Source organism: Salmo salar, chromosome ssa01 (assembly GCF_905237065.1).
Source record: "Salmo salar chromosome ssa01, Ssal_v3.1, whole genome shotgun sequence".
NCBI lineage: Eukaryota > Metazoa > Chordata > Actinopteri > Salmoniformes > Salmonidae > Salmo > Salmo salar.
In genome coordinates this window covers 5,969,694-5,994,110 of record NC_059442.1, presented here as the reverse complement: position 1 = coordinate 5,994,110, position 24,417 = coordinate 5,969,694, and the positions used below count along the sequence as shown (strand labels likewise).

At 41.2% G+C, this 24,417-nt stretch overlaps 1 protein-coding gene across 2 annotated transcripts in view; it reads right to left on the bottom strand.

Annotated features, from left to right (window-relative positions):
• Positions 1-4,707: 4,707 nt before the first annotated feature.
• si:ch211-67f24.7 (uncharacterized) overlaps positions 4,708-24,417 on the bottom strand; it is a 35,300-nt gene continuing 15,590 nt past the window's right edge. For both annotated transcript variants that reach the window (XM_014195354.2, XM_014195417.2), the window contains 9 exons: positions 16,438-16,558; positions 15,349-15,487; positions 14,675-14,779; positions 14,470-14,559; positions 13,660-13,808; positions 12,311-12,424; positions 10,754-11,498; positions 5,379-5,473; positions 4,708-5,305 (listed from right to left, as the gene is read on the bottom strand). In XM_014195354.2, coding sequence (XP_014050829.1) covers positions 5,197-5,305; positions 5,379-5,473; positions 10,754-11,498; positions 12,311-12,424; positions 13,660-13,808; positions 14,470-14,559; positions 14,675-14,779; positions 15,349-15,487; positions 16,438-16,558 — 1,667 coding nt within the window. In that variant the 3' untranslated portion in view covers positions 4,708-5,196. The remainder of the gene's footprint in view (positions 5,306-5,378; positions 5,474-10,753; positions 11,499-12,310; positions 12,425-13,659; positions 13,809-14,469; positions 14,560-14,674; positions 14,780-15,348; positions 15,488-16,437; positions 16,559-24,417) is intronic.

Genomic DNA, 24,417 nt, shown 5'->3' with positions numbered 1-24,417 from the left:
TTGTATTATATTTTATATATATATATATATATACCACTTCCCCTCCACTGCACCCCTTTGGTCAAACGTTGCCTATCAATCCAATGTTGCTACAGTCAGATAAAACGGGTCATTGTGTCGCCTACTTTTTTTAGTTTACAGACAATCTCCCCCCAGCAGACGTAGAATGTCGACCCTGGGAGTTAAACGGAAGAAAGACGTGTCCCTAAGCTGAGTTCCAGATTTACTTGTGTTGTCTTGCCAACTGTTATGTTGTCACACCGCTGGTGGTAGTGGAGGGAAACACACTTTACTTTCCTTTTTTGCTGCCTAACAGTTTACCCACAGTTTACCCACCGTTTACCCACCGTTTACCCACCGTCTACCCACAGTTTTATCCACAGTTTTACAGAAAAATTCACTCATTATTGGCAGTGTTACTTTTTCCATCACAACAGGCGATCAGAGTTTACCCACCTATTTCTTTTTATTCTACCACTAACATCACTGACCACAAGTCATGGGTTATTGTGGCATTGTACTGTATGTTGTTGTCACGACACGTGTGACGATGACCATAGGAGTTGGAAATACAGTACAAACAGGTGTGGGACTCGGGTTCATTTCTCTCTCCTCCAAGCCAGTGTAAAATAATGCGTTCCAAATGGCACCATATTCCCTACATAGTGCACTACTTTTGAACAGAGGGTCCTGGTAAAAAAAAAAAAGTAGTGCACTATGTAGGGAATATGGTGCCATTTTGGATGTACCCTAAGAAAATGTACAGTTAAACATCATGCAGAGCACTTACTGACTTAGAAGTACCGCCTCCTAACTAATGATGCCTTCTGATAGGTCTGCTTCCTTTGTAGTACCGCCTCCTAACTAATGATGCCTTCTGATAGGTCTGCTTCCTTTGTAGTACCGCCTCCTAACTAATGATGCCTTCTGATAGGATGGGGTCTGGTTTTGAAAATACTTTCAAACGCTAATTACTCTTATTATTAAAACCAAGGTTGGAATTGTTGCATTAAGACATTTTTCTGAGTGAGAAAAACAGAACACGCCATTTGTGCACTTCAGGCTGTCCTGTTAAAGAGGTGTCAGTGAGATGGGTCTTGTCTGTTAATGCCATGAGGTATAATGGAGACTGTTAAAGAGGTATTGTCTGTTTATTAAACTCACTTTCCCCATCAGGACTAAAGAAACCAGGGTTAGGCTGAATTCCAGACAATTCAGGAAATACACTGAAATTACAATTCTTGTGCTTTTCAATGATGACAATTTGGAATTAGGTTTTACTTTCTGAATTGAAATGGAATTGACCCCAACCCTGACGTTATGACCGATTCACACTACAGGGCCAACCCGAGCAATACTGGACTGGATATTATCTTTTCACATTGTCCTTTTCCAGTGTGTGGTTCAAGCAACTATGGTGGATACTGGATGTGTAACCAGCCCCTGTAGAGCTTGGCTTGGTGTGGCTCAGTAGTAGGAAAAGGCTACTAGTACCACTTCACCTTTCCCCGACAACATCTCCAAGCGCCTTCCCACCGAACACACGTAGCCATAGGAACCATCTGACCAGCAGCCTCTCTGCTGACCCTTGACCTCTTTTCACATATGACCACGGACACAACGGAATCTAGCCTTACGGAACTCTGACATCGTCCTCTGTGATGTCACATCCTGCCTTTAAATGCTCACAGCGCCACTGTTCCCCTGTTCAACATGGTTTCCATTGAGTCAGTCTGTAGTGTGGATGTTTATTTATAGACTTTTCTTTTCAATCCAGTAAGAAACACGTGTTTTGTGTTTTCCATTGCAAAAAAAAGGTTTTTGCTACGGTGTGCCCTGAGGAACAGGACCCTGGTTTAGCTCCTTCTGTAGAAGTGCTTTTAATAGCTTGATCCAGCTGTGGGTTGATTTGGTTTACTTGATGGTGTGTGTGGACTTTTATAACTGTGGTTTTGTATTATTAATGGTCTTGATGAGATTAATTTAATACATCACACAGTCTTAATCACATTCTGCTATCTTACGTTACATCTCACATGGAACCCTATTCCTTATGTAGTGCCCTAGTTTAGACCAGAGCCTGGGCTAGTGCCCTAGTTTAGACCAGAGCCTGGGCTGGTGCCCTAGTTTAGACCAGAGCCTGGGCTAGTGCCCTAGTTTAGACCAGAGCCTGGGCTGGTGCCCTAGTTTAGACCAGAGCCTGGGTTGGTGCCCTAGTTTAGACCAGAGCCTGGGCTAGTGCCCTAGTTTAGACCAGAGCCTGGGCTGGTGCCCTACAGGTAACTGACAAAATAAAGGAAACGCTTGAGGAAATTAGGGATATTGTAAGCAGGTACTTCCCCACAGGTGTGGAATTAACATCCTGTCATTCTTAGGGTCATGTATAAAAATGCTGGGCAGGCCATGTTGGCCATTATTTTGGCTACCCTGGCTAGAAGAAATCACAGTGACTTTGAGAGGAGTGATTTGTTGGGACACGTTTGCCAGGTGCTTCAGTGACAGACTGCTCAACTTGCTGATGTTTCACAATATGCCATGGCCGTCTCAGTCACCAGATCTCAACCAAATGTAACACTTCTGGGAGATTCTGGAGCGGCACCTGAGCGGCAGCGTTTTCCACCACCATCAACAAAACGCACAATAATGGAATTTCTCGTGGAAGAACGGTATCGCACATAACCAAGGTAAGTAGGGGTGTATCTTCTGCGTACCCCCTGATAAATGGAAAACTTTTAGCTAAAACAGAATAATGATATAACTACTCTTTATATAATTACATCTGAACACTGACTGAATGCGCGTACATCAAGTAAAGTATCAACTGACTTGTTGTGTTGTGGCCATAGAAATATAATCCATAGAAGGGATTTGGAACTTTTCACTGGTAAACTCAAAATGGCTGCCAGTCCTGATTTGAATAGTCACTTTAGTTCTATTTGTCTTTGTCCTGTCAGTGAATGGCTAATCGGCCTTTTGCAAGTTTCAAAATACAATTGTGAGGAAATATGTTTGGAAAGCAATTGCTGAAAAGAGAAGATTTAATCTGTCCGTAAATGGCTAAAATTTTCTATATCAACAGTGACGAACAGCACTGTTTTCCCAAAGTAACTCGAGCCTATTTTGGGACCATCACCAGTGAAAATGCTAGGCTACGCATATTCATGCTATCTTTATCATCGGCTGAGTCAGTGCTCCTGGAAAGTTGATTTAGTAGTCTACGGTAGCCTATAATATATATATTTCCTCCTAATATTGTACAATCCCTTCTTTTTATTGGCCCTGGCACATGTCAAGATGTTTTTATTCATCTGTTTGACAGGGGAAAGGGGGATTCCTAGTCAGTGGTACAACAGAATGCCTTCAGCTGAAGTGTATCTTCCATATTTAACACAACCCCTCTGAATCAGAGAGGTGTGGGGGGGGGCTGCCTTAATCGACATCCACGTTTTCAGCGCCCAGCCTACAGTGGGTTAACTGCCTTGTTCATGTCCCAGAACGACAGATTTTTACCTTGTCAGCTCGGGGATTCGATCCAGCAACCTTTCGGTTACTAGTCCAACGCTCTAACAGACAGATCAATTAAAAAGAAAAAAAGATTCTGATCACGTCTCCTTTCATGTAGACCTAAATAACGTAGATTTGAATTAAATGTGTTTATAAAAATGTCCCCATGTGTGGAAATCCTCCAAAACGCTGAACTTTATTCAACTATGTGATAAAATGTGACGTTAGAATGTGTTATTACAATTTCCTGTAAATTACAATTTCCTGTAAACAGAGAATTGGGTGCCATTTGGGACACGGTATGTCCTTTTTTTCAGGACCTGCGTGTTGGTCAGAGCGACTGATCTGGGATGAGCCGAAATCGCTTCTGATTTTCAAGTGTTCTTGTTTCAGGATCATTCGTATCCACCTTATTGTCTTTAGGGGCCCTTGTACGGTAGCACTGTGCTGTTACAGGGATGTCTAGTGTGTAATGCTAGTCATGCAGGCTGGTCAATCTTTCAGGATGATGCTGCAGTGCAAACCTTAAAGATGGAATCAGCAGTTGAGGGAAACGGTGCCACTGGCTGCCTCACCACCATTGTTATTGTTTTTGTTGCAGACCTTAGACTGTGATCAGTACAGTCTCTCACACACACAGTACAGTCTCTCTATCACACACACAGTACAGTCTCTCTCTCACACACACAGTACAGTCTCTCTATCACACACACAGTACAGTCTATCTCTCACAGTACAGTCTCTCTCTCACACACACAGTACAGTCTCTCTATCACACACACAGTACAGTCTCTCTATCACACACACAGTACAGTCTCTCTCTCACACACACAGTACAGTCTCTCTCACACACACAGTACAGTCTCTCTATCACACACACAGTACAGTCTCTCTCTCACACACACAGTACAGTCTCTCTCTCACACACACAGTACAGTCTCTCTCTCACACACACAGTACAGTCTCTCTCTCTCACACACAGTACAGTCTATCTCTCACAGTACAGTCTCTCTCTCACACACACAGTACAGTCTCTCTCTCTCACACACAGTACAGTCTATCTCTCACAGTACAGTCTCTCTCTCTCACACACAGTACAGTCTCTCTCTCACAGTACAGTCTCTCTCTCACACACAGTACAGTCTCTCTCTCACACACACAGTACAGTCTCTCTATCACACACACAGTACACATTCTCTCTATCACACACACAGTACAGTCTCTCTATCACACACACAGTACACATTCTCTCTATCACACACACAGTACAGTCTCTCTTTCTCTCTCACACAGTACAGAGTCTCTCTCTTTCTCTCTCTCACACAGAACAGAGTACCTCTCTCTCACACACACACACACGCAGTACAAAGTCTCTCTCTTTCTCTCTCACACAGTACTGCAGACCTCATGGGTTGGTTTCTGAAATGCTGGTTTCTCTCCCACAGTGCTGTTGGTCCTCTGGGTTGGTCTCGTGACAGACCATAGATGCTAATCAAGTAGCCAGAATGCAAGAGATTTGGTTGCTGTGCTGATTGCTCGGATGGTGTCCCACAGTGCTGTAGTCCTCTGGGTCAGTCTGTCAGACAGTCTTTCAGATGGTCTATATCTCACACAGTGCTGTAGTCTTTGTCGGTTGATCTCTCAAATAGTGCTGCAGACTTCTAGGTTGGTCTCACAGACAGTTTCCCTCTCTCATACAGTGCTGCAGGGCCCCTCACTGTCCTCCTCGCTCTCATCCCACACTGCAACACCTCCCATGGCTCCTGCCTGGACGTGGCCAACTCTCGGCTGGGTTTGGAACCTAGAAGACGGGGAATGAGACGAGACCCTTCATCAACCTGTATTATAATGTAGAAGGAACCAGTACTCCTTACCTTAGCTTTTTGAAGTTAGGAAATGTCTGCCTCTCAGTGGCTTGAACCGGTCTGAAGCCTTGAGGTGTATTCTCCTTTACTGGCGCTGCATCTTCCTAGTTCACACCGGGATAAGGGAACAGGATTAGATGTCTGCAGTTCACACAGTGACGCGGGAACAGGATTAGATATCTCCCTAGTTCACATCGTGATAAAGGAACAGGATTAGATGTCTGCAGTTCACACAGTGACGCGGGAACAGGATTAGATATCTCCCTAGTTCACATCGTGATAAAGGAACAGGATTAGATATCTCTCTAGTTCACATCGTGATAAAGGAACAGGATTAGATATCTCCCTAGTTCACATCGTGATAAAGGAACAGGATTAGATATCTCCCTAGTTCACATCGTGATAAAGGAACAGGATTAGATATCTCCCTAGTTCACATCGTGATAAAGGAACAGGATTAGATATCTCCCCAGTTCACATCGTGATAAAGGAACAGGATTAGATATCTCCCTAGTTCACATCGTGATAAAGGAACAGGATTAGATATCTCCCTAATTCACATCGTGATAAAGGAACAGGATTAGATATCTCCCTAATTCACATCGTGATAAAGGAACAGGATTAGATAACTCTCTAGTTCACATCGTGATAAAGGAACAGGATTAGATATCTCCCTAGTTCACATCGTGATAAGGGAATAAGATTAGATGTAGATACTGTAGAGAACATTGTAGCAGAGATCATATCTGTCCTGGCCAGATCCTAGCCTGGTCCCTATTCTTTTTGCAATGACAAGACAAGTAGCCACCCTTTGCCTTGATGACAGCTTTGCACATTATTGGAATTCTCTCAACCTGCTTCACCTGGAATGCTTTTCCAACAGTCTTGAAGGAGTTCCCACCTATACTGAGCACTGTTGGCTACTGTTTCTTCACTCTGTGGTCCAACTCATCCCAAACCATCTCAATTGGGTTGAGGTCAGGTGATTGTGGAGGCCAGGTCATCTGATGCAGCACTCCATCACTCTCCTTCTTGGTCAAATAGCCCTTTCACAGCCTGGAGGCGTGTTTTGGGTCATTGCCCTGTTGAAAAACAAATGATAGTCCCACTAAGCACAAACCAGATGGGATGGCGTATCGCTGCAGAATGCTGTGGTAGCCATGCTGGTTAAGTGTGCCTTGAATTGTAAATAAATCACAGACAGTGTCACCAGCAAAGCACCCCCACACCATCACACCACCTCCTCCATGCTTCACGGTGGGAACCACACATGCGGAGATCATCCGTTCACCTACTCTGCATCTCACGAAGACACGGCGGTTGGAACCAAAAATCTCAAATTTGGACTCCAGACCAAAGGACAGATTTCCACCAGTCTAATGTCCATGGCTCATAATTCTTGGCCCAAGAAAGTCTCTTCTTATTATTGGTGTCCTTTAGTAGTGGTTTCTTTGCAGCAATTCCACCATGAAGGCCTGATTCACACAGCCTCCTCTGAACAGTTGATGTTGAGATGTGTCTGTAACTTGAACTCTGTGAAGCATTTATTTGGGCTGCAATCTGAGGTGCAGTTAACTCTAATGAACTTATCCTCTGCAGCAGAGGTAATTCTGGGTCTTCCTTTCCTGTAGCGGTCCTCATGAGAGCCAGTTTCATCATAGCGTTTGATGGTTTTTGCGACTGCACTTGAATAAACTTTCAAAGTTCTTGAAATGTTCTGTATTGACTGACCGTCTTAAATGATGATGGACTGATGGACTGTCATTTCTCTTTGCTTATTTGAGCTGTTCTTGCCATAATACGGACTTGGTCTTTTACCAAATAGGACTATCTTCTGTATACCACCCCTACCTTGTCACAACACAACTGATTGGCTCAAACGCATTAAGAAAGACAAACATTTCTCAAATTAACCTTTAACAAGGCACACCCTGTTAATTGAAATGCATTCCAGGTGACTACCTCATGAAGCTGGTTGAGAGAATGCCAAGAGTGTGCAAAGCAGTCATCAAGGTAAAGGGTTGCTACTTTGAAGAATCTTAGATTAAAAAAATATTTTGATTTGTTTAACACTTTTTTGGTTACTACATGATTCCATGTGTTATTTCATAGTTTTGATGTCTTCACTAGATGTCTTCACTATTATTCTATAATGTAGAAATTAGTAAAAATAAAGAAAAACCATTGAATGAGTTGTTGTGTTTTAACTTTTGACTGGTACTGTATATATTGATATAATGGTACTGTATATATTGATATAATGGTACTGTAAATATTGATATAATGGTACTGTATATATTGATGTAATGGTACTGTATATATTGATGTAATGGTACTGTATATATTGATATAATGGTACTGTATGTGTTTATATATTGATATAATGGTACTGTATATAGTGATATAATGGTACTGTATATAGTGATATAATGGTACTGTATATAGTGATATAATGGTACTGTATATACAGTTGAAGTTGGAAGTTTACATACACCTTAGTCTGAAGGTACCACGTTCATCTGTACACGCAATAGTACGCAAGTATTAACACCATGGGACCACACAGCCGTCATACCGCTCAGGAAGGAGACGCATTCTGTCTCCTAGAGATGAACGTACTTTGGTGTGAAAAGTGCAAATCAATCCCAGAACAACAGCAAAGGACCTTGTGAAGATGCTGGAGGAAACAGGTACAAAAGTATCCACAGTAAAACTAGTCCTATATCGACATAACCTGAAAGGCTGCTCTGCAATGAAGAAGCCACTGCTCCAAAACCGCCATAAAAAGTCAGACTACGGTTTGCAACTGCACATGGGGACAAAGATTGTACTTTTTGGAGAAAGGTCCACTATTTGGCCATAATAACCGTCGTTATGTTTGGAGGAAAAAGGGGGAGGTTTTCAAGCCGAAGAACACCATCCCAACCGTGAAGCACGGGGGTGGCGGCATCATGTTGTGGGGGTGCTTTGCTGCAGGAGGGACTGGTGCACTTCACAAAATAGATGGCATCATGAGGATGGAAAATTATGTGCATATATTGAAGCAACATCTCAAGACATCAGTCAGGAAGTTAAAGCTTGGTCGCAAATGGGTCTTCCAAATGGACAATGACCCCAAGCATACTTCCAAAGTTGTGACAAAATGGCTTAAGGACAACAAAGTCAAGGTATTGGAGTGGCCATCACAAAGCCCTGACCTCAATCCTATAGAAAATTTGTGGGCAGAACTGAAAGTGTGTGCGAGCAAAGAGGCCTGAAACCCAACTCAGTTACTCCAGCTGTCAGGAGGAATGGGCCAAAATTCACCTAACTTATTGTGAGAAGCTTGTGGAAGGCTCCCCGAAATATTTGACCCAAGTTAAACAATTTAAAGGCAATGCTACCAAATACTAATTGTGTGTATGTAAACTTCTGACCCACTGGGAATGTGATGAAAGAAATAAAAGCTGAAATAAATCATTCTCTCTACTATTATTCTGACATTTCACATTCTTAAAATAAAGTGGTGATCCTAACTGACCTAAGACAGGGAATTTTTACTAGGATTAAATGTCAGGAATTGTGAAACTAAGTTTAAATGTATTTGGCTATGGTGTATGTAAACTTCCGACTTCAACTGTATATTGATATAATGGTACTGTATATATTGATATAATGGTACTATATGTGTTTATATATTGATATAATGGTACTGTATGTGTTTATATATTGATATAATGGTACTGTATGTATTGATATAATGGTACTGTATGTGTTTATGTATTGATATAATGGTACTGTATATATTGATATAATGGTACTGTATATATTGATATAATGGTACTGTATATATTGATATAATGGTACTGTATATATTGATATAATGGTACTGTATATATGGATGTAATGGTACTGTATATATTGATATATGTGTTTATATATTGATATAATGGTACTATATGTGTTTATATATTGATATAATGGTACTGTATATATTGATATAATGGTACTGTATATATTGATGTAATGGTACTGTATATATTGATATAATATGTGTTTATATATTGATATAATGGTACTGTATATATTGATGTAATGGTACTGTATATATTGATATAATATGTGTTTATATATTGATATAATGGTACTATATGTGTTTATATATTGATATAATGGTACTGTATATATGGATGTAATGGTACTGTATATATTGATATAATATGTGTTTATATATTGATATAATGGTACTATATGTGTTTATATATTGATATAATGGTACTGTATATATTGATATAATGGTACTGTATGTGTTTATATATTGATATAATGGTACTGTATGTGTTTATATATTGATATAATGGTACTATATGTGTTTATATATTGATATAATGGTACTGTATATATTGATATAATGGTACTGTATGTGTTTATATATTGATATAATGGTACTATATGTGTTTATATATTTATATTATGGTACTGTATGTGTTTATATATTGATGTAATATCTGCCAGTTAGCAGATGTTTTCATCCAAAGGGACGTAGAGTCATGTGTGCATACATTACTAGACAAGGGCCAGAGTTCAAGTCAAAGGTCAGTGTCGATAACCACAGCACTTCGACTTTTTAAACGTAATTTACGCTTGGGCCGACATCTTTAGGCGTTCACCATGAGTTCGATCTCTGGGAGCTTTTAAAAGACGTGTTGTGGATCGAGAGCGCATTGCGCCTGACGACAACGTGCCATTGATTGAACACAGCCAGGGTTGCATCATTGATTGAACACAGCCAGGGTTGCATCATTGATTGAACACAGCCAGGGTTGCATCATTGATTGAACACAGCCAGGGTTGCATCATTGATTGAACACAGCCAGGGTTGCATCATTGATTGAACACAGCCAGGGTTGCATCATTGATTGAACACAGCCAGGGCTGCATCATTGATTGAACACAGCCAGGGTTGCATCATTGATTGAACACAGCCAGGGTTGCATCATTGATTGAACACAGCCAGGGTTGCATCATTGATTGAACACAGCCAGGGCTGCATCATTGATTGAACACAGCCAGGGTTGCATCATTGATTGAACACAGCCAGGGCTGCATCATTGATTGAACACAGCCAGGGTTGCATCATTGATTGAACACAGCCAGGGCTGCATCATTGATTGAACACAGCCAGGGCTGCATCATTGATTGAACACAGCCAGGGTTGCATCATTGATTGAACACAGCCAGGGTTGCATCATTGATTGAACACAGCCAGGGCTGCATCATTGATTGAACACAGCCAGGGTTGCATCATTGATTGAACACAGCCAGGGCTGCATCATTGATTGAACACAGCCAGGGCTGCATCATTGATTGAACACAGCCAGGGTTGCATAAAGATGGATAAAGACCTGTTTCGGTGGTTCATCCCAGATGGGTCTGAAGACACTGGTAGGGAGGAGAGGAGGTGGTCCCTTAGTCACGCTGATGACTCTGTTCCCATAGGGTCCCGCTGGCCCTGGTGCCTGACCCTGTCCCTCCGGGCCCGCTGGACCTGCCTGGTGTCGAGGACTTCGAGAAGAAGGGTATGGCAGCCTGGGTATCTGCCACCTCAGACATACCGTCCGTTCTCTGGGTGAATCCCTCAGCTGCTGCTGTGTGTACGAGGGCTTCAACAGAACAGGCACCTGACTGTCTGTGTCCTCTTCCTCCTCCTCGGTATTACTCGCTTCCCCCTCCCTCCTCAGGGTCCCGTCTGGGCTACAGGTGGTGACAGAGGAGTAGTCGAACACGGAGGTGTCCCCGACGTCCTCCTCCGTGTCACAGTCATCAGTGCTTCTCTGAACCATGTGAGGACCAGGGGTCTGGGGTCCATGTCCTTGTCCCATAACCCCCGTAGCCTGGCTAGGAGACTCCTGTCCAGAGTCGCTGTCCCCCCACCCAGGGGGTGCCGTATGGAGGAAGGCGCTGATGTCCCCGCCGTAGACCAGTCCAGCCAGGCCACAGGAGTCATGGAGATGAGACTGAAGGGTCCCCCCTGTCCTGTCTCTGTAACATCTCTTCTTCCGTACAGTACCGGTAGGCCAACAGGCAACAGGCATGCTCTGGCAGCCAGCGGCACAGTTAGATAGACGTGTGCTTAGTGGTTGTTCTTCTCTAGGGAGAGAGATCACATGAAATAGCTTCACGTCAATTATAACGCCACTTACAGGTAGCAGACACTGTTATCCAGTAACTACAGAGAGTACATGCAGACATTCTGTTGTATACTATGCCATTTCATCAGACGTTTTGTTGCATACTATGCCATTTCAGCAGACATTCTGTTGTATACTATGCCATTTCAGCAGACGTTCTGTTGTATACTATGCCATTTCAGCACACATTTTGTTGCATACTATGCCATTTCAGCAGACGTTCTGTTGTATACTATGCCATTTCAGCAGACATTTTGTTGTATACTATGCCATTTCAGCAGACGTTCTGTTGTATACTATGCCATTTCAGCACACATTTTGTTGCATACTATGCCATTTCAGCAGACGTTCTGTTGTATACTATGCCATTTCAGCAGACATTTTGTTGTATACTATGCCATTTCAGCAGACGTTCTGTTGTATACTATGCCATTTCAGCACACATTTTGTTGCATACTATGCCATTTCAGCAGACGTTTTGTTGCATACTATGCCATTTCAGCAGACGTTTTGCTGCATACTATGCCATTTCAGCAGACCTTTTGTTGCATACTATGCCATTTCAGCAGACGTTTTGCTGCATACTATGTCATTTCAGCACACGTTTTGTTGCATACTATGCCATTTTAGCAGACATATTTGGGGCATTTTCTATCTGTGACTTTTGACAACGTTTCACTGCTGAACATGACCTTGGTGTATGTTCTGCATTGTGCCTCTAGAGGCCGCTTACTCTCCCAGGCCACCAGATGGCGACAGAAACACACTCACCGTTTCCCAGCAGCATCACGGGACTCCTGTCTGTGTTTCTGTGTGTCCGTGGCAGGGCAGAGCTGGCTTCTGCGATCGCACGACTTGGCACAGGGACAGGCAGAGCAGCTGCCACTGAAACACAGAGGAACTGCTGAGTGGGGACGGTCTGGACACTCCAATATGTCGTGTTTCAGGCAGATCTTAAAATAAGCATGACTGTCTATGTGACCGTCTGTCTATGTGACCGACTGTCTATGTGACCGTCTGTATGATGATTGAAATCTCTCCCACAAGATCCCATGATGGATCTTAGACTTGGAGAACATTTTTGGAATTATATTGAATTTCATATATATATATATATATACACACACATTACATGTATATATATATACACACATTACATATATATATATACACACATTACATATATATATATATACACACACATTACATATATATATATATATATATATATACACACATTACATATATATATATATACACACATTACATGTATATATATATATACACACACATTACATGTATATATATATATATACACACATTACATATATATATACACACATTACATATATATATATACACACACATTACATATATATATATATACACATTTCATATGGGTGTCTGATTATTTTGTTTGGCCTGTTTATTGGCTTGTAAACGACTAAAGACTGAATTCCATGATTATTCAGTGAATGGTCTGTCGTGACAGACTTAACTGTCAAATTGAGTAGCTGCCCAGTGTGCACATGATTAGAGGAGGGGAATGGTGGAGGAGACGAGAGGAGGAGAGTGGTGGAGGAGACGAGAGGAGGAGAGTAGTGGAGGAGGGAAGAGGAGACGAGAGGAGGAGAGTGGTGGAGGAGACGAGAGGAGGAGAGTAGTGGAGAAGACGAGAGGAGGAGAGTAGTGGAGGAGGGAAGAGGAGACGAGAAGAGGAGACGAGAAGAGGAGAGTAGTGGAGGAGGGAAGAGGAGACGAGAAGAGGAGACGAGAAGAGGAGAGTGGTGGAGGAGGGAAGAGGAGACGAGAGAAGGAGAGTAGTGGAGGAGACGAGAGGAGGAGAGTAGTGGAGGAGGGAAGAGGAGACGAGAGGAGGAGAGTAGTGGAGGAGACGAGAGGAGGAGAGTAGTGGAGGAGACGAGAGGAGATGGATGGTGTGTGATTTAGTTCTGAAATGATTCTGTGGTTCTGTGTGAAATGGAACCCTGGTCACTGTAGGCTTTACTGCTTTAGTCCAGGGCCACAGAGACCAACCCATAGGGCCCTGGTTAAAAGGTTGAGCACATAGGGAATAGGGTGCCATTTGGGGACACGGCCAGGGAGTGACTCTTACTAACCTGGGCCCGGCCATTCTTCCTCCGTCTCCCCATCGGACGTCTTCCTCCAGGATGAGGTGACAGCGGGAAAGGATGCTCCTCAGGACCCTCTCTGACCCCTGGAGGAGGCTGCAGTCTGGGTGATCGCTGTCAGTCCACTGCAACAGACTCTACAGGGAACAGGATTATACTCAGAGAAAATTATAGTTGCATTCTGGGTGATCACTGCCTGTAGACAAACAGACTCTACAGGGGAACAGGAATTATACTCAGAGAAACTGATATATAATATACTGGAGTTGCATTCTGGGTGATCACTGCCTGTAGACAAACAGACTCTACAGGGGAACAGGTTTCAGTCAGAAAACCGCAATAATAAAAAAATATATTCCATTTAGTAGCCGCTTTTATCCAATGTGATTTACAGTAAGTAGTGCATATACATATTCATATGTTTGGCCCCAGTAAGAAATGAGCCCGCGACCCTGCCCGTTGCAAGGGCCATGTTCAATTAACTGAGTCATACTTCTGCTTAGTGTCACCTGTCCATTTGAGATTATCCTCACTAGATTGGCGATCATAGAGAGACACTCGAAGAAGGAGAAGGAGGAGAAGGAGAAGGAGAAGAAGGAGAAGGAGAAGAAGGAGAAGGAGAAGGAGAAGAAGAAGAAGGAGAAGAAGGAGAAGGAGGAGAAGAAGAAGGAGAAGGAGAAGAAGGAGAAGAAGGAGAAGGAGAAGGAGAAGGAGAAGAAGAAGGAGAAGAAGGAGAAGGAGGAGAAGGAGAAGGAGGAGAAGGAGAAGGAGAAGAAGGAGAAGGAGAGGTGGACCAACCTGAATAAGGGTTAGGTAACTGTGGATTCGAGAGACTGGTGCCAACAGCAGAGAAAACAGTTGGACTTCCTCTCTTTCCTTCGTATAGCTCTGTAAACAAACGTGAACGTGGAGATATTCAGATCACTCACTTCACTACGACCATTTTGAAAAGATAAGACCTGTACATTAAAGATCCGGTTAAAAACCTATGGGTTTTACCCACCTGTGTGTTTTGTATTTTCCCATTGAGCATTATTCTGTTGAATTCTATAGAAAGAAACGTGGCCAGCGCTGTCGTGTATCCATGGTATATGTCCAAGAAAGATGACTTGAGGAGACAAACAGGAATAGTTGTGAGGAGGATATAGATGAAGATTAGATAGAGATAGATATATAGAGAGATAGATGGATGTAGATTAGATAGATATAGATATATAGAGAGATAGATAGATATAGATATAGATTAGATAGATATATAGAGAGATAGATATAGATATAGATGTAGATAGATATATATATATATTCAAATCTCTACAGTTTGAAAGAACAACCAAAAAATAATAATATATATATATTTTTATTTTTAACCTTTATTTAACCAGGTAAGTCAGTTAAGAACAAATTCTTATTTACAATGATGGCCTACCAGAAGGCAAAAGGCCTCCTGCGGGGACGGGGGCTGGGATTAAAAATAACAAAATAAAATACAACTACAGGACAAAACACACACATCACGACGAGAGAGACCTAAACACAACAACATAGCATGGCAGCAATACAACATGACAACAACATTGTACAAACCATTATTGGGCACAGACAACAGCACAAAGGGCAAGAAGGTAGAGACAACAATACAATAGTCAAGATGGGATTTCGGTATGCTACCGTACTTACATCATTGTGGCCTACGAGTTGGACGAAGATGTCTCCCACAAGGCCTTTCCAGTCGTGAGCAGACAACCTCTGCTCCAGAGTGTTTCTGAACAGAAGGTGGCGCTGCAGCAACTCCTCCACAAACTTCAGGTAATTCTGACTACAGGAGTAAACAAAGAGAAAACACAACGAGAAAACAAGGAGAACAATGAGAACACAAGGAGAACAATGAGAACACAAGGAGAACAATGAGAACACAAGGAGAACAATGAGAAAACAGAGAGAAAACAAGGAAATCCCCGAAGAGTTCGTTTTTAAGGGATGTAGTACTGTCAATATGGCCTGACTATTGATTGACAGGTGATTACCAGGGTGTTTTTGTTCGTTTTTTTGTACTTATACCCCATTTTCTACCCAATGTTGTGATATCCAATTGGTAGTTACAGTCTTGTCTCATCGCTGCAACTGCCCGTACGGACCCTGGAGAGGTGAAAGTCGAGAGCCGTGCGTTCTCTGAAACACGACCCTGCCAAGCCGCACTGCATTCTTGACACACTGCTCGCTTAACCCAGAAAGCCAGCCGCGACAATGTGTCGGAGGAAACACCGTCCAGCTGGCAACCGAGTCATCTTGCAGGTTCCCGGCCGCCAGAAGGAGTCGCTAGAGAGCGATGGGACAAGGAAATGCCAGCCAGCCAAACCCACCCATAACCCGGACTACACTGGGCAAATTGTGCGCCGCCTCATGGGTCTACCCGGTCACGGCCGGCTGTGACACAGCTTGGGATCGAACCCGGGTCTGTAGTGACGGCTCAAGCACTGCGATGCAGTACCTTAAACCGCTGCGCCACTCGGGAGGCGGGCACCCTATTTTCTATAGCTAGAGCCCATAGGGCTAGTGAATAGGGTGCCATTTGGGATTATTTTCCCTTACGAAAAATGTATCAACGCCTACAAAAATATCCATTAATTACAATCCCCATAATAATCCACACTGGACTGTGGTAGCATGATAGCATTGGTTCTGACCCAAATGGCACCCTATTCCTTATACAGCGCTCTACTTTTGGGTATATATAGGAAATAGGGTACTAGTTGAGTTTGTCCTTACTATGGCTCCAGGTCCTTCTGCAGAGCAGGAGGTGTTCTGTACTTGTCGTAGAGCTGGTTTAAGGTCGACACGTATTCCCATTCTGAGTGGAGAAGTTGCATCGTCACTTGTTGCCTTGCATCTGTGGATGAGAAACTGGTGTAAATTTATTGTCGCGCCGGTGTTGTGTCGAAAATCCCCCCCCTCGCCAGAACCCCCCAACCAATTTCCTTAATTTTTTTGTCTAGAGTCAAATACTTTCTGTGACACACATCAGAGTCAAATACTTTCTATAGAACAAACTTCGTCAGGAGGGATAGGAATTAATAATGAACGTATGTGTGTTATAATAAACATAGAGGAGGGAGTAAAATGTAGGCAAGAAATAAACATTTCAGAACAACTACTAGTCCAATAAGACATGGGAGAGATGACGAATTTTAGCAAAGAGATTTATTTATAGACTAACACAAAAATCAGTAACGGATTTAGGTACGGGTGACTTGGGCAGCCGCCCAGGACGGCATCTTTCCGACCCCAGGTGCGGGCGGGCTCTGAAAGGGAGGGGGGGTTCATCTTTGCCTTGATCCTGACTAGTCTTCCAGTCCCTGGCGCTGAAAAACTTCCCCACAGCATGATGCTGCCACCACCATGCTTTACCGTAGGGATGGTGCCAGGTTTCCTCCGGACGTGACGCTTGGCATTCAGGCCAAAGAGTTCAATCTTGGTTTCATCAGAACAGAGAATCTTGTTTCTCATGGTCTGAGAGTCCTTTAGGTGCCTTTTGGGAAACTGCAAGTGGACTGTCATGTGAGGAGTGGCTTCCGTCTGGCCACTCTACAATAAAGGCCTGATTGGTGGAGTGCTGTCGAGATGGTTGTCCTTCTGGAACGTTCTCCCATCTCCACAGAGGAACTCTGGAGCTCTGTCAGAGTGACCATCGGGTTCCTGGTCACCTCCCTGAGCAAGGCCCTTCTCCCCTGATTGCTCAGTTTGGCCGGGTGGCCAGCTCTCGGAAGAATCATGGTGCTTCCAAACTTCCTCCATTTAAGAATGATGGAGGCCACGGTGTTCTTGGGGACCTTCAATGCTGCAGACATTTTTTGGTACCCTTGCCTAGAACTGTGCCTCAACACAATCCTGTCTCAGAGCTCTACGGACAATTCCTTTGACCTCATGACTTGGTTTTTGCTCTGACATGCACTGTCAACTGTGGGACCTTATATATACAGGTGTGTGCCTTTCCAAATCATGTCCAATCAATTGAATTTGCCACAGGTGGACTCCAATCAAGTTGTAGAAACATCTCAAGGACGATCAAAGGAAACAGGATGCACCAGAGCTTAATTTCAAGTCACATAGGTCTGAATACTTATGTAAATAAGATATTTCTGTTTTAATTTTAAATAGAGTTGCAAAAATGTCTAAAAACCTGTTTTCACTTTTCCATTATGCGGTATTGTGATGTCATTATGGGGTATTGTGATGTCATTATGGGGTATTGTGATGTCATTATGGAGTATTGTATGTAGATTGATGATGGGCAAAAACTATTTCATAAATTTTAGAATAAGGCTGTAACAAAATGTGGGAAAAGTGAAGGGGTCTGAATATTTTCTCAGAATGCATTGTACATGCCAATATTTCATGATTTGACCGCTTTCTGTCTCCTTTCAACACTTTTTAAACTTTTGGTGCCAGCTAGAATGACATAAGAAAGTATTGAAGACGACTAGCTTGATTGAGCCTCCGGCATGTATATCTCACTAGGTCAGGATATTTGAACACCATAAAGGCCTGATTGGTTGTATAGTTGGTATAGCTAGAACCAGACAACAACAGCTAACCTCAACACAGTAGCTAGCTAGCTAGTAGTAGCTAGCTCACATCCAAATGCCAGTCCTACATTTTTCCACAAAACAGCTAGCTAGCAAAATCAGTTCAACACCAAACGTTGGGGAAATTGTCACGCTGCTACTTTACAATGCATGCAATGTGCTTTTGCAACACTAGCTAGCTAGCTACGCCATAGTCCAAGCTACGGTCAGAGCTAACCACATTTCACTGTCAGACAGGACACAACCACAGATCGAACAATGAAACAGATGTTTCACCGGATGTATAAATGTGAAGCAGTGGGAGAATATGGAACGAGATGGATTTTGGCTGACATTCTGCTAATTCTGTCATCGATGAAACATTTCTCAAACTGGTCTTGAATGTACAAAAAACAAAATTCAGGACTTTTACCAGAGCTAGAACTCTGCCAGTGAATGTTAGCATTGTCACATCTGGTGGCTTATCCATTGAAAAAGTGTAATCTACAAATACCTCGGTATTAGGTTGGATGACAAGTTGTCCTTTAAAGTTCATGTGGATAATCTTGTGACAAAGCTTAAATTGAAATTGGGTTTTTATTTTCGTAATAAGGCTTGCTTCCTGCTTATGGCTAGAAAGAAGCTTGTTCAGCCCACTTTTCTCTCTGTAATTGATTATGGTGACTTGTTGTATATGCATGTAGCCTCCTCTGTCTTATAGAGACTGGACTCTGTTTATCATACAGCCTCCTCTGTCTTACATAGACTGGACTCTGTTTATCATGCAGCCTCCTCTGTCTACCAGAGACTGGACTCTGTTTATCATACAGCCTCCTCTGTCTTACAGAGACTGGACTCTGTGTATCATACAGCCTCCTCTGTCTTACAGAGACTGGACTCTGTTTATCATACAGCCTCCTCTGTCTTACAGAGACTGGACTCTGTTTATCATACAGCCTCCTCTGTCTTACAGAGACTGGACTCTGTTTATCATACAGCCTCCTCTGTCTACCAGAGACTGGACTCTGTTTATCATACAGCCTCCTCTGTCTTACAGAGACTGGACTCTGTTTATCATACAGCCTCCTCTGTCTACCAGAGACTGGACTCTGTTTATCATACAGCCTCCTCTGTCTACCAGAGACTGGACTCTGTTTATCATACAGCCTCCTCTGTCTTATAGAGACTGGACTCTGTTTATCATACAGCCTCCTCTGTCTACCAGAGACTGGACTCTGTTTATCATACAGCCTCCTCTGTCTACCAGAGACTGGACTCTGTTTATCATACAGCCTCCTCTGTCTTACAGAGACTGGACTCTGTTTATCATACAGCCTCCTCTGTCTTACAGAGACTGGACTCTGTTTATCATACAGCCTCCTCTGTCTTACAGAGACTGGACTCTGTTTATCATACAGCCTCCTCTGTCTACCAGAGACTGGACTCTGTTTATCATACAGCCTCCTCTGTCTTATAGAGACTGGACTCTGTTTATCATACAGCCTCCTCTGTCTTATAGAGAATGGACTCTGTTTATCATACAGCCTCCTCTGTCTTATAGAGAATGGACTCTGTTTATCATACAGCCTCCTCTGTCTACCAGAGACTGGACTCTGTTTATCATACAGCCTCCTCTGTCTTAGAGAGGCTGGACTCTGTTTATCATACATCTTGCGCTTCATTACAAATGCCAAGTCACTCACCCACCATTGCACATTGTACCAAATGGTAGGTTGGACCTCACTTTATATGCGCAGAAAGATACATTTGTATGTGTTAATCTACAAAGCCCTTTTGGGTAAACTCCCTCTTTACCTCCTGTAGTCTGGTCTCCTTCTCCACTAGCAGTTACCATACCTGGTCTGCTAGGTGGTTGCTATGTTACCATACACGGTCTGCTAGGTGGTTGCTATGTTACCATACCTGGTCTGCTAGGTGGTTGCTATGTTACCATACCTGGTCTGCTAGGTGGTTGCTATGTTACCATACCTGGTCTGCTAGGTGGTTGCTATGTTACAATACCTGGACTGCTAGGTGGTTGCTACTTAAAGTCCCCAGGACATACACAGTATTAAGGAAGACTGCCTTCTCTTCTTGTGCACCAGAGGCATGGAATAGTCTACAATCCATGCTTCATCTAGATATGTTAGTGCCACTGAATTCATTTAAAATATTGATGGGAGACTGTTACAGAGGAGTGTAAATGCTTTTTTTAGGCTGGAATGTATTGATTGTTGCTGCCTTCCTGGCTTCACAGAGTAGGCGTTCCCTAACGGAAATATGTAGATGTATGCTAGAAGGCTCCAATAGGATCTCGCTAGATCGTGCTTGGCTCTGCCCACCTTCTTGCTTGTTCTGCCCACTATGACTCATTTGTTCCCATTTGAAACGACAGGCTGTGATCTATCTTGGTTTAATTATATATATAAAAAATTAAAAAGTATTTGACACTACTATGTGTAGCTGAGAAATAAAATAGCTTGTGTTAAACCCCTCAATGAACATGTAAACAGTGCCTCCGTTGTGCAAATATGTACTCGCTACCATCAGAAAAACTCTGCAGTTTCAAACATCTAGAATAAATTCCAGTATGCTCCTCCTGTCTTCTTGACATTTTAATTCAAATGTGTGCTGATCAACAGTGCCTAACTAATGCCAGTAGCTGTGAATGGCCATTCCAGTGGCGCGGGGGCTAGGGGTGAGGGGAGAGAGATAATAACCCTCCCAAACCTGGATTATAGAAATGTATAGGATGCATAACTCTGCATCGCTTCACTTTGAAACTGCAGTAAAAGTGCAGAATAACTGCAGTGTGATGCAGCTGAACTGCAGTTATACTGCACTGTAACTGCAATTACACTGCAAAACTACTGCAGTAAAAAATAAAATAAAAAAAACAGTGTTCTTTTGGATGCAGTATTTGCAGCATACTGTAGTTATACTGCACTCTAACTGTAGTTATACAGCAGTGTACTGTAGTTATACTGCACTCTAACTGTAGTTATACAGCAGTGTACTGTAGTTATACTGCACTCTAACTGTAGTTATACAGCAGTGTACTGCAATTATACTGCACTCTAACTGTAGTTATACAGCAGTGTACTGCAGTTATACTGCACTCTAACTGTAGTTATACAGCAGTGTACTGCAGTTATACTGCACTCTAACTGTAGTTATACAGCAGTGTACTGTAGTTATACTGCACTCTAACTGTAGTTATACAGCAGTGTACTGCAATTATACTGCACTCTAACTGTAGTTATACAGCAGTGTACTGCAGTTATACTGCAATCTTTTTTTTGTCAGTGTTTAGACTAGAAACAAGCTGCAGAAGGCACAAGAAAGATGCCACTCTAGTGTATATGGGGATATATTTGTTTAATGTCTATGGCTGAGTTATACGACCTTCAAAAAGTCAATGACAAAACCGTTTTCTTTTGCTCTGCTTTCAATGGGAATTTAGTCATATTTTACGAGTTCTTTACCTTCGGAAATCTGCAGACAATGACTTTTGACTATCCATGGTAAATTGTAAACATACTTTAATTGTTTGTTCAAAACTGATTTGAGCTGTTAGAAGGCAACAGTCACCAGCAACCCTTGTAGTTATGCCAGCACACCACCTGTGCCATTAAGGCCCAGACCTTTTGGCAGAGGCCAAAATAAAGGTTACAATAGCACTGCCAATAGCAAACTTTTGGTTGAACAAAACAAATCTGTCTTTGCATGTGGAAATGTACGATGCACCTTTAACAGAACATTACCTGCCAGCGTAAAAAACATGGAAATTAAAATTTAAAAAAAGGCTGTTTTAAGTGAGAAGTAGGCATTGGTCTGAAGCTGAAAAATAAAGGAAATTCAAAAGCAACACCATGTCTACATCACCCATGCTCCACCAAGGTTTTCCAGCACACAGCTTTGACCTACTACAGAAGCTATGTTGGTATTGTACTTCAGACTATGTATAGGCAGGTTGCCTAGGATTCAAACCTTCTCTAACAGCCTGTGACAGTTAGGATTCAAACCTTCTCTAACAGCCTGTGAAGGTTAGGATTCAAACCTTCTCTAACAGTCTGTGAAGGTTAGGATTCAAACCTTCTCCAACAGCCTGTGATGCAAACTATCAACTTCTAAGTAGGAGCAATAGTATGAGAATAAAATGTGTTATAGTGTTGGGATAATATAAATGTGTTATAGTGTTGGGATAATATAAATGTGTTATAGTGTTGGGATAATATAAATGTGTTATAGTGTTGGGATAATATAAATGTGTTATAGTGTTGGGATAATATAAATGTGTTATAGTGTTGGGATAATATAAATGTGTTATAGTGTTGGGATAATATAAATGTGTTATAGTGTTGGGATAATATAAATGTGTTATAGTGTTGGGATAATATAAATGTGTTATAGTGTTGGGATAATATAAATGTGTTATAGTGTTGGGATAATATAAATGTGTTATAGTGTTGGGATAATATAAATGTGTTATAGTGTTGGGATAATATAAATGTGTTATAGTGTTGGGATAATATAAATGTGTTATAGTGTTGGGATAATATAAATGTGTTATAGTGTTGGGATAATATAAATGTGTTATAGTGTTGGGATAATATAAATGTGTTATAGTGTTGGGATAATATAAATGTGTTATAGTGTTGGGATAATATAAATGTGTTATAGTGTTGGGATAATATAAATGTGTTATAGTGTTGGGATAATATAAATGTGTTATAGTGTTGGGATAATATAAATGTGTTATAGTGTTGGGATAATATAAATGTGTTATAGTGTTGGGATAATATAAATGTGTTATAGTGTTGGGATAATATAAATGTGTTATAGTGTTGGGATAATATAAATGTGTTATAGTGTTGGGATAATATAAATGTGTTATAGTGTTGGGATAATATAAATGTGTTATAGTGTTGGGATAATATAAATGTGTTATAGTGTTGGGATAATATAAATGTGTTATAGTGTTGGGATAATATAAATGTGTTATAGTGTTGGGATAATATAAATGTGTTATAGTGTTGGGATAATATAAATGTGTTATAGTGTTGGGATAATATAAATGTGTTATAGTGTTGGGATAATATAAATGTGTTATAGTGTTGGGATAATATAAATGTGTTATAGTGTTGGGATAATATAAATGTGTTATAGTGTTGGGATAATATAAATGTGTTATAGTGTTGGGATAATATAAATGTGTTATAGTGTTGGGATAATATAAATGTGTTATAGTGTTGGGATAATATAAATGTGTTATAGTGTTGGGATAATATAAATGTGTTATAGTGTTGGGATAATATAAATGTGTTATAGTGTTGGGATAATATAAATGTGTTATAGTGTCGGGATAATATAAATGTGTTATAGTGTTGGGATAATATAAATGTGTTATAGTGTTGGGATAATATAAATGTGTTATAGTGTTGGGATAATATAAATGTGTTATAGTGTTGGGATAATATAAATGTGTTATAGTGTTGGGATAATATAAATGTGTTATAGTGTTGGGATAATATAAATGTGTTATAGTGTTGGGATAATATAAATGTGTTATAGTGTTGGGATAATATAAATGTGTTATAGTGTTGGGATAATATAAATGTGTTATAGTGTTGGGATAATATAAATGTGTTATAGTGTTGGGATAATATAAATGTGTTATAGTGTTGGGATAATATAAATGTGTTATAGTGTTGGGATAATATAAATGTGTTATAGTGTTGGGATAATATAAATGTGTTATAGTGTTGGGATAATATAAATGTGTTATAGTGTTGGGATAATATAAATGTGTTATAGTGTTGGGATAATATAAATGTGTTATAGTGTTGGGATAATATAAATGTGTTATAGTGTTGGGATAATATAAATGTGTTATAGTGTTGGGATAATATAAATGTGTTATAGTGTTGGGATAATATAAATGTGTTATAGTGTTGGGATAATATAAATGTGTTATAGTGTTGGGATAATATAAATGTGTTATAGTGTTGGGATAATATAAATGTGTTATAGTGTTGGGATAATATAAATGTGTTATAGTGTTGGGATAATATAAATGTGTTATAGTGTTGGGATAATATAAATGTGTTATAGTGTTGGGATAATATAAATGTGTTATAGTGTTGGGATAATATAAATGTGTTATAGTGTTGGGATAATATAA